Source organism: Seriola lalandi, unplaced genomic scaffold (genome assembly GCF_002814215.2).
Source record: "Seriola lalandi dorsalis isolate HSWRI2012SDOR001 ecotype SW California unplaced genomic scaffold, Sedor1 jcf7180002054595, whole genome shotgun sequence".
NCBI lineage: Eukaryota > Metazoa > Chordata > Actinopteri > Carangiformes > Carangidae > Seriola > Seriola lalandi.
This window is the reverse complement of record NW_019525148.1, coordinates 72,310-82,685: the sequence shown is the minus strand read 5'-3', so window position 1 is coordinate 82,685 and position 10,376 is coordinate 72,310. Positions and strand designations below refer to the sequence as shown.

General features: G+C 46.7%; 1 protein-coding gene across 5 annotated transcripts in view; it reads left to right on the top strand.

Annotated features, from left to right (window-relative positions):
- The window catches only part of arhgef2a (Rho guanine nucleotide exchange factor (GEF) 2a), a 21,071-nt gene extending 10,783 nt beyond the window's left edge, over positions 1-10,288 (top strand). For 3 of the 5 annotated variants that reach the window (XM_087177384.1, XM_023419261.2, XM_087177383.1), the window contains exons 3-23: positions 197-264; positions 589-652; positions 768-900; positions 1,538-1,647; positions 2,525-2,668; positions 2,770-3,020; positions 3,229-3,354; positions 4,114-4,231; positions 4,485-4,561; positions 4,777-4,948; positions 5,485-5,561; positions 5,659-5,831; positions 6,053-6,120; positions 6,245-6,433; positions 6,554-6,637; positions 6,818-6,867; positions 7,710-7,745; positions 7,932-7,982; positions 8,595-8,921; positions 9,183-9,333; positions 9,438-10,288. In XM_087177384.1, coding sequence (XP_087033510.1) covers positions 197-264; positions 589-652; positions 768-900; positions 1,538-1,647; positions 2,525-2,668; positions 2,770-3,020; positions 3,229-3,354; positions 4,114-4,231; positions 4,485-4,561; positions 4,777-4,948; positions 5,485-5,561; positions 5,659-5,831; positions 6,053-6,120; positions 6,245-6,433; positions 6,554-6,637; positions 6,818-6,867; positions 7,710-7,745; positions 7,932-7,982; positions 8,595-8,921; positions 9,183-9,333; positions 9,438-9,466 — 2,498 coding nt within the window. In that variant the 3' untranslated portion in view covers positions 9,467-10,288. The remainder of the gene's footprint in view (positions 1-196; positions 265-588; positions 653-767; positions 901-1,537; positions 1,648-2,524; positions 2,669-2,769; positions 3,021-3,228; positions 3,355-4,113; positions 4,232-4,484; positions 4,562-4,776; positions 4,949-5,484; positions 5,562-5,658; positions 5,832-6,052; positions 6,121-6,244; positions 6,434-6,553; positions 6,638-6,817; positions 6,868-7,709; positions 7,746-7,931; positions 7,983-8,594; positions 8,922-9,182; positions 9,334-9,437) is intronic. The other 2 variants (XR_015438008.1, XM_087177382.1) reach the window with 2 other exon arrangements.
- The last annotated feature ends 88 nt before the right edge of the window (positions 10,289-10,376 follow it).

Genomic DNA, 10,376 nt, shown 5'->3' with positions numbered 1-10,376 from the left:
ACACATATACACACACACACACACATATACACACACACACACATATACACACACACACACACACACACACATATACACACACACACACACACACACACACATACACACACACACACACACACACACACATATACACACACACACACACACACACACACACACAGACATTTATGTCTCATGTCTTTATTTTTCCCAGCATGCAATGTCACCATCCACAACCGCTGTCGAGACACCCTGCCAAACTGCGCCAAAATGAAGCAGAGGGTAAGACACACACACACACACACACACACACACACACACACACACACACACACCAACCCTGACATGATCAGGATTTATGTTGTTTTATTTCAGTTTTATTGAAGTTATACTTTAATATTCTGACACTATTCAACAGTCATGACGTTGTTCTTCCTGGTCTTTTACAACACTCACTTTGAACTTTGGCTTCTTGGACAGAAAGGAAACATTGGACTGATTTAATGACTTCACTCTAAACGCAGTGGGAAGGACTTGACTCAGATATTATGTCTCTCTCATCCATGTGCAAACCACTGACTGTGACTCTGTCCTGTGTTAACGCAGCAGCAGAAGACAGTCCTCCTGAGGAACAACTCAGCGCTGCAGAACGTCTCACTGCGCACAAAAAGTGAGAACACGCACACACACAGTGATCGAATATATTCAACCTCCTCTTCCTCCTGTTGATCCCCGTTCTCCTCTTCCTCCTCCTCCATGTCTCCTCCTCGTCACTCTGCCTGCAGCTGCAGGAATGCGCGAACGTCCGACTTCAGCCATTTACCCCTCCGACAGCTTCCGACAGTCGCTGCTGGGATCCCGCCGCAGCCGCTCCGGCCTCTCCCTGTCCAAGAGCGTGTCCACCAATAACATCTCAGGGTGAGCCTCGCTGTCACCGAGCAGCAGCCGCAGCTCGACGTCGGCCTCACGACGCCGCACCTCACAGGCAGCTGAGGCTCGTCTCAGGTGTGAGGGGGAGCAACATAAAAGCAGGTGTTGGTGGTTAAACAACGTTATTCATGTGTGTGAGAAAGGGGAAACAGGACTAATGGATGCTGTTTAAAACAAAGACCCAAATACAAGCAGAAGAAGAGTTACCACGAGCTGTCCTTCTTTATGTCTCCACCTGCCGTCCCCAGGGAGCCCAACCAGCACCTGACCCGCTCACAGTTTAACGAGTTCAGGACAAACTGATTAGACTTTGGTCATCAAAGGTCAAAGGTCACAGTGACCTCTGAAAACACCTTTTAGCCATAACAAAGACTTCACACAGATGGTTCATATTTTCTCTGACTCTGGAGAAATAGGGATGTGACCTGGAACTAGTTTGAGTGGCGGAGGGATACGACCACGAGGAGGTGGTTCTAGTTTAAAGTTACATTGTTTTTGTTCCTTCTCCCTCAAGATAAAGTAGATATAGTCTGTAGATCCCTGACAGCAGCTCGGTCACAGCAGGTTTCTCATGTCTGTAATGTGTGTGTGTGTGTGTGTGTGTGTGTGTGTGTGTGTGCTGTAGGACCCTGAATGACGACTCTCCCCTGGGGCTGCGCAGGATCCTGTCCCAGTCCACAGACTCCCTGAGCTTCAGGACCAGAGCGATGTCAGTGGAGTCTCTGACTGACGACGGTACCGGAGCTTTCATCACACTGTCATCATCACACAGTCTTTAGAGTCATTCTCACTCTCACCCGCAAACCTCCAGCTTTCATTTTCAGACTGAAGTTATAAACCTGAGCTGCTCTCACTTCAGCTGCTCAATGAAAGTGTTTAACTCTCTGAGGTCGACGGATGTTTCTATTAATATCTTTGTGATAATACAGTGAAGAAATATGGTCTTTTATATTAAAGTTTTAATTTCAGGCATTTATCTACTGTTTTACTCACATTCTGCACCATTTTCATGAACCTATAGACATTTCAAGCACCAAAACAATTCATCCACGTCAGTAAAGGTGAATAGGAGTAAAGAGATTTGAAGATTATAAAAGACCAGACTTCAGCGGAGTTACAGAGAGAGCTGAGACTGTTCTGAGGATTCTGATATAAAACTCTTGAGTGTGACGTTTTCTGCAAGAACCATCTAAAAGGTGAATTTAAGAAATAATGTAGAAATTGAGAAAATGCCCTCAGACCTCAGACGGTTACAGAAGCAAAACCAGCATTTTATGAACAGACTTCCCAGCATGCATTGTTTGAGAGTTACAACACAACAGACTGACACTGTGCAACTGACTGCCAGTGTTTCACCATGTTAGATCAGTTAGAGTTTTCTCAGGGGGGGGCAGAGCACAGGAACGTTTTACTGCAGTAGAAGAAAAGAGAAAAAATCAAAATGTTCTCTGATTAAACGTTGCCAGGTAGAAAGGGAAAGAGGAGGGGTAGAAATATGGTGCTAACAATAACAAATGATTAAACTATTAAATCAAAGAACATCTTGAGGCTACAGGTGTGTATTGGTGTTTCATTACACCGCTCTTCATGCTGGCGGTTCTCTGTGGTCCAGGAGACGTCTACTACACCTCAGTGCTGGAGGAGATGGAGCTGGATGGCCAGGACTTTAAAGCGGATTCCTGGAGCATGGCGGTGGACAGCAGCTACCTGCAGGCGCATCGCAAGAACGTCATCAAGAGGCAGGACGTCATCTATGGTGAGAAGATCATCATCACGTCTCCAGCAGATAAACAGAGTCAATACAAGTTCATTAAAAATCTGTGTGTGTGTGTGTGTGTGTGTGTGTGTGTGTCTCAGAGCTGATTCAGACGGAGCTGCACCACATGCGGACTCTCCACATCATGGAGAGGGTGTTTCGGCAGGGCATGCTGGATGAGCTGCAGCTGGAGCTCAGCACCGTGCACGCCATGTTCCCCTGCCTGGACCAGCTGATCCGGATACACTCTCACTTCCTGGCGCAGCTGCTGCTGCGGCGCAACAGCAGCCTGCAGTCCGGATCCAGCTACAACTTCACCATCCACCAGCTGGGGGACATACTGCTGGAGCAGGTGAGTGGCTTCACACACACACAGGGGATAACTACGTTAACAGTGACATCCAGAGGTCAAACATCTGTCCCACATCAGTCCGGCATCGTCGCATCAATCTGACAGTGTTTTCTAATAAGAGGTGTTTCATGTTATATATATTCTGTGACACCGCTACTCACAATAATCAATAATCAATAATTCTGTTTTGTTATTGTGTGTGTGTCAGTTCTCAGGCCAGTGTGCAGATGACATGAGGAAGACCTACGCTGAGTTCTGCAGCCGCCACTTAAAGGCAGTGAAAGTGTACAAGGAGCTGCTGTCCAGAGACAAGAGGTTCCAGTGCTTCATACGGGTGAGTCCAAACACAGGAAGTCAGCTGTTCAGGAACAGATCAGCTGTTCACTCAGCTGAGTTTTAACGACCCCCTCTGATGAAAATCAAGATTTTAACCTCGTTAACGTCCATATGATGTTTTTATATAATACAGACACATGATGATGAAATCATCATCAACACCATGACTGAGTGTTTCCACCTTGAACCAAGGTGAACCTGTGAACCAATCACAGTCTCATAAACACAGATTCAGACAGTCAGAGACTCAAACGTCACAGACCTCAGGAACCAATCCTGTCAGCTTGTAGGGACAGGGGGCGGGGCTAAATACACCTGAAACCTTATCAGTACAGAGAGAGAGAGTTAGCATTAGCACAACCACTAACACTGTGTCACAGCCAGTTACAAGCTAACAAACAACATAAACAAGTAGAAGATGCTAACCGTTCTGAGAAGATGCTAACCAAGCTAACCGTTCTAAGAAGATGCTAACTAAGCTAACTGTTGTGAGAAGATGCTAACTAAGCTAACTGTTCTGAGAAGATGCTAACTTTTGCTAATGTGTTTCTTGCATTCACAAGAACGTGAGGTCACGTGACCTTGATCCCACACAGTTGTTTCTACACTGATGAAACCTGCTCACATTAAATCTCTCTGCTGCGTTTTATATTTATCCTCCTCTCAAACACACTGAAGAAGAAATGACAGATCCTCTGTGTGTGTGTGTGTGTGTGTGTGTGTGTGTGTGTGTGTGTGTGTGTCTATATCTGGGCAGCGGGTGACTCGAGGACCCCTCCTACGTTGCCATGGCGTTCAGGAGTGCATCTTGTTGGTGACTCAGCGGATCTCCAAGTATCCCGTCCTCATTCAGCGCATTCTGGAAAACAGCACCGGTGAACACACTTCATGATCTGCCCACTTCCTTTTAGTGATGTAACACAACACAGTCGGCACACACACGACAGGACGTCCAGCGCCACATCAGTATGAACATCTGGGCGGCTGCAGTGTTTCATCTGCTTAATTTTGTGTTGCTGCAGCGTCATGATCAGAATCAGCTGACTCTGGTCCGTCTGTAAACACTGTGATGACTGAATGACGGTCTGTTGCCGTCTGTAATGATGTGGGTGTCTGTCTCTCTTCCAGAGGACGAGGACGAAGCGTCTTGTCTGGCCCAGGCTCTCACCTTGGTCAGAGAGCTGCTCAGTTCAATAGACCAGCAGGTACCGGACAGCTGTCTGATGAATAATAAAAAAAAACAAAAAGATGGAAAATCAGGCAAAAAAAAGTAAAAAGCACGTTATGTCTGGTCTGTTATCTTATCTTATGTCTTGTTATATTATCACTTTCTTTGTTTTTTATTTTGTGTCACCAATAAAAAGGAAAAAAAAAGATAAAATGACATTTGCTCATGGTGTTGGACTTTATCCTCCGGCAGATGGAGGAGCTGGAGAAAACTCAACGGATGCAAGAGATCCAGGCCAAGCTGGACCCGCGGGCTGAGGCCAGAGTGAGGGACGGGGGGCTCTTCAGGCCCGGAGAGCTGCTCCGCCGGAGACTCGTCCATGAAGGGACTCTCTTCTGGAAGACTCCCGGCTCCCGGCTCAAAGGTGCGACGCTGTGACATCAGTGACGTCAGTGTGTGACGTCAGTGAAGCGACGGTCTGAAGCTCTGCTCGGATCAATAACGATCCTTAGTGCCGGAACACGACAGCGTTTCCTTTTCACTCGAGCTTCAGACTCTGTAAATGTTTCTCATTTGATTTTGGTCACAAACTAAAGTCAGGGAAACGTTTCACTGCCTCCTCATCACAAACGTCCTCCTCGTGCAGGACTGTTCCTGTTCTGCTTCCATCTGTTTTTAGATGAAACTGATCATGTGAACATGTCTCCATCCAGTGGTTCATGTTTCCTCCTTTTTCTATATCCAGAAGACAATTTATATATATATATATATTTGTGTTACTGCTTTATAAAATTGAAAACTCACAAAAAACAAGAAAAAAGTTTATTTATTTATTTATTTATTTATTTTTTAGACTGTCTGTAGTTGAAGTTCAAGAAAAAAGACGACAACTTTGTATTGATGTGCGGTTGTTTATTTGTGTGTGTGTGTGTGTGTGTGTGTGTGTGTGTGTGTGTGTAGATATACAGGTCTTATTGATGACAGACATCCTGGTGTTTCTGCAGGAGAAGGACCAAAGGTACATCTTTCCCAGTATGGTAAGAAAACGTTCTCACACACACACAGATGACTGGAACAACACCTGCTGTTCTCTCACCTGTCCTCTGTCCCATCATCCACCTGTGTGCGGTCCAGGACAAGCCTCCGGTACTGTCCCTCCAGAACCTGATAGTGAGGGACATAGCCAATCAGGAGCGAGGCATGTTCCTCATCAGCGACTCCTCTCCTCCTGAGATGTACGAGTTCCACGCCGCCTCCAAGGAGGACAAGAACATGTGGATACGCCACATCCAGCGGACCGTCAGCAAGTGAGCAAACACACACACACACACACACACACGCACACACACACACACACACACACACACTCACACGCACACAACCCTTCCAAGTGTTCTGTATGAGTCTGATATGTGTCAGTATATTTTTACACCACCAACAGATAAAACGTTAAAGATCGCTTCACTGACATCAGTGACGAAGAATTGTGTGTGTGTGTGTGTGTGTGTGTGTGTGTGTGTGTGTTCAGGTGTCCGTCACGAGAGGAGTTCCCGCTCATCGAGACTGAACACAGGGCTCATCAGAGGAGGCTCAAAGGTCAGGAGAAGGTCATCGTGTCGCCTCTCTGTGTTCTGACGTGTCTGAACTGAGAACTGAATCAAAGTGATTGATAAACACTGTAAATCAGATGATTGGTTGATTCCTTCTGCCCCGCCCCCAGCCGACCTCCAGCAGAAGGACCGGGAGATGCTGGAGCTGCTGCAGGAGAGGGTGACTCTGTTCTGCGAGCTGGCGGAGGTGACCTGTGGTCAGGATGGCCTGCAGCCCCCCGTCACTCGATACCTGTTCAGGGCCGACACCCCCCAGGCTCCACGGGCCGAGAAACTCCTGCTGGACGCCACCGCTGAAGGTAACGCAGTGTTACCAGTTAGAGACCAGGTTCAGGTCAGAGCTTCATGTTTTCACTGTTTAACTCCAACCATTGTGTGTGTGTGTGTGTGTGTGTGTGTGTGTGTGTGTGTGTCCACAGTGGACAGGCTGAGTGAGCTGCTCCTGGGCTCCAGTGTGGACATCCCTCTGCTGTGTCGTCACAACCACCTGGAGGTGGAGACCAGTGAGTCCCAGCAACACGACCGTGTCACAAACAACAACCGTCCAGTAGAAACACATAGAAACACATAGAAACACGCGTGGGCGGGGCATGTGGGCGGGGCATGCGGAGGTAGCTCTCAGACACACTGTGTGATTGGCCGCACTAACAGTGACTGTCGTGATGTGATGTGTCTCTGCTCAGGTCATCAGGATCTGTTGGTCAATGGAGCCCATGACGTCTGTTCAGCAAAGGTGAGCGGCTCTGTCAGGTCCAGCTGTCCTCACACCATGTTCATGTCCCTGACCAGCTGACCACAGGTCTTACTGTTGTTGTTGTTGTTGTTGTTGTTGTTGGAAATCAGTTTCTGTTTACAGATGATTCCCTTTGATCAATGCAAAGAAAGGCTGAATATCACTCGCTGCTGTCGAGTCCCTGAGCTCCAGACCTCCAGCTCCCAGCTTCACTGTTCACTCTGTGTTCACATACAGTTTATATATAAATGATAAAATAACAAAACAAACAAACAAACTTCACGCTGAGGTGGTGATGTTGTTCTGAATATCAGCCGAGTACCAAAGACAATCACAGCCGTGAATATTCAGAACATCACGACCTCAGTGTGTCACGAGGCCGTGTCAATAAACAACAACACATTATGATTTGTTTGTTTATTTCTCATTTATTTGTCTACACCAACACAAATAGCTGCTACTGTTACTGGACTGGTACTGGACTGTTGCTAAGCAACACATAAACATAGTCCTGACCTGCACAGTGACACTAGCTGCGACCTCGTCTCCTCGTTCCCTCAGGTGTTCCTGAAGGATCCACCTTCTTCCTTCATCCTCCTCTGACGACCGCACATCGTTTCAGTCAAATGTTATTTCTGAAATATTTTCATCTTTGTTCGTTACAGTCTGAGATCGATAACAACGTTAATGTGACGCTGATTAACGGTTAATAGATCACCTGTGGAGCGGAGTGATACATGGAGTTAAAAGTCCCAGTGCTGTTATTCTCTATATCAGCCTCATGGAATATATAAACATACATGTACATATATATAACTCTCCTCTGTGTTTATCTTCTGAAGGACTGCATGAGGAGTCAGGACAAGCCCCCACACATGGTGAGTCATCGGGGGGGGAAGGTTTCAGGTGTGTGTGGTTAGGTTCTGGTTGGGTTAGATTAGTAGTAGTTATGGTTAAAGGTCCCGTAATTTAGACTCTGCCAGTGTTTTATTTGTAGTTTTAAGAACCTGTGTTTGTGTGTGTGTGTGTGTGTGTGTGTGTGTGTGTGTGTGTGTGTTTAACAGGAGATCTGTCAGAAGCTGGTGAATCTCAGTGTTTACCTCCACGCTCTCCAGGTGAGTAACTTCCTGTTTTCTCTTGTCCTTGTTGATGGAGATGATGAGAATCCGTCTCTTCATCTCACGTGAATGAGAAGAAGTTTGAGACACAGTCACTGAATCTCTCAGTCATCACTGCTCCATCAATACAAGAGGTGTGATGAGAAAGTTCAGTTATTATTTTGTACCCACTTCTCTTGTGTGTCTCATGTAAGTTCACTTTACTTAACCCTCCTGGCTGATTGTTGCCCCGCCCTCATGTTCCACCTGTTCTATCACCTTTCCCTCCCTTGTGTCCGTCTGTGTCACTGTGTTCTCCTGTGGATTATTGTTCTCTTGTTGTTCAGTGTTTGGTTCTGCTTTTTGTTCCTGTCTGGTTTTATTTTGTAGTTTCAGTTTTGTCTTTAAACTTTATTTTGTACCTGCTCCCTTTTTTGGTCGTCTGCACTTTGGGACACCTGGTGGAGAACAGGTTCCTGTGCAGCTTCACCTGACTCACAAACTTTAATGGAAAAATCTAAATATTGTTTTGTCCTGAAAACTTATTTCAACCCACCCCCCTCTCAGTTTGTGTGTCCAGTTTTCATCCTGTAAAATCTTTGAAACTGAAATCTTCGTTGTCTCCTGAAGGGTGCCGTCATCAAACAAGACTCCATCTTGGAGCTGCTGCTACAACCTCAGGACGCCATGGTGCCAGCTGCAGGGGGCGTGTGGCGCCCTCACTGGCGAGACGGTGGAAATCGGGAGGCCAGCGTGGGCTCGACCATCGGGGAGCTGGCTCTCTTACAGAGACAACACAGCCTGCTGCAGGAAGAGCTGCTGAGGCTGCGGGACGCCGAGAGCCGGTTCAAGGACAGCGAGAGGGCGCGGGCCAAGCTGGAGAAGCAGGTCCGACACATGAAGGTCTGCGGCGGGACTGCACCTGCCCCCCACCTGCTGGGGGAGCAGGATCCTCAGGTAAGAACAACTGCAATTCCTCAACGTTGGGGACCCACATCTCAGCCCCGGCGTCACGTTCCAGAGGACTGGAACTTATATTTCCCTAAATGCAGCTCAGTGGCGCCCCCGCCTGGTAATCACCCGTGACTGTAAACTCCACCCCAACTTTGTATCCAGGCTTTCTGTTAATATTTGTAGTCTCAATCCCAAAATCAGAGATCTCTCTGATGATGTCATGGTGATGTCATGGAGATGTCTGTCCTCTTGTTGTTGTTGTAGCCTCCATCTCTGCGACCAGGAAGTGACGCCGCCCCACGGGCCCGGCAGGAGCCTGTCCACCAACCAGACGGTCTACAGGACGGCAGCGATCTGGAGGTGGATGTGACGTCAGACGATGACGATGGGACGGCGTCTGTCAGCAGCTCCAAAGGTCAGACTGAAGGTCCTTAAACGTGTCCCAGGACACAGCACATTGTGAATACTGTGTTGAAGCGTCTCCTCAGGGACTGACCCCGGATCTGTTTCCTGTTTCAGATCTTCAGGATATTCCAGAGGAGATCTGAACCTCATCATGTTTCACGCTGCTGATCAGCTCTAACTGGTTTTAATGTCTTCATATTTATTTAGCTGCTTTGCTTTTGGCTTGTGACAGTGAGCTGTTTTTATTTTTCAGTTTGAATTTCCATGATTTAATATCATCACTCGTCTGGAAACAGCTGGATGACGTGAGTCTGTCGGACGTGACGATGTGACCGAATGAACATTAGGACTGATGGTCAGGGCTCCGAGCGTCTGTAATCTCATTTCACATCATTTCACAGGCGTCACTAACTCCTCCTCCAGAGATCAGGGAATTTATTATTTGTTAAAAATATCAACAATAGTAGAAAAATACAGGTGAAGATTTGATTTGAACCTCTGTAGTTTATAGAGTTTATACCACAGACCTGAGTGAGCGGAGAGACGTGTCGTGATGCAGCATGAAACAGTTTCTGCTCGTGTTTTTGTTTTTCTTTAAAAATTCATAAAAACTAAAAAATGATCTTCCTCAAAAACAAGAAGGAAACACTTTGATTCTGTTGATCACCAGGGATCACATGACGACATCATGCACATGGTTGCCTGGACACAAAGCCTGTCACTTCAATCAGACGCCCAACTCACAAAGTTTCTGCTCTGATTTTATTCTGAAAGTCCTGACCGAAGGCTGATTTTATTCTGAAAGTCCTGACCACAAGGCTGCTTTTATTCTGAAAGTCCTGACCGGAAGGCTGATTTTATTCTGAAAGTCCTGACCGGAAGGCTGATTTTATTCTGAAAGTCCTGACTGGAAGGCTCTTGTGATGATTGATGATGAATCTGACCCAACATTATTATTTTACAAACGTAGTAAATAAAATAATCAAAAGCCACAAACAAGCAACATGTTTCGGCGTCGTCATGGTAACGTGACATGTCACAAAGTGCTATCCC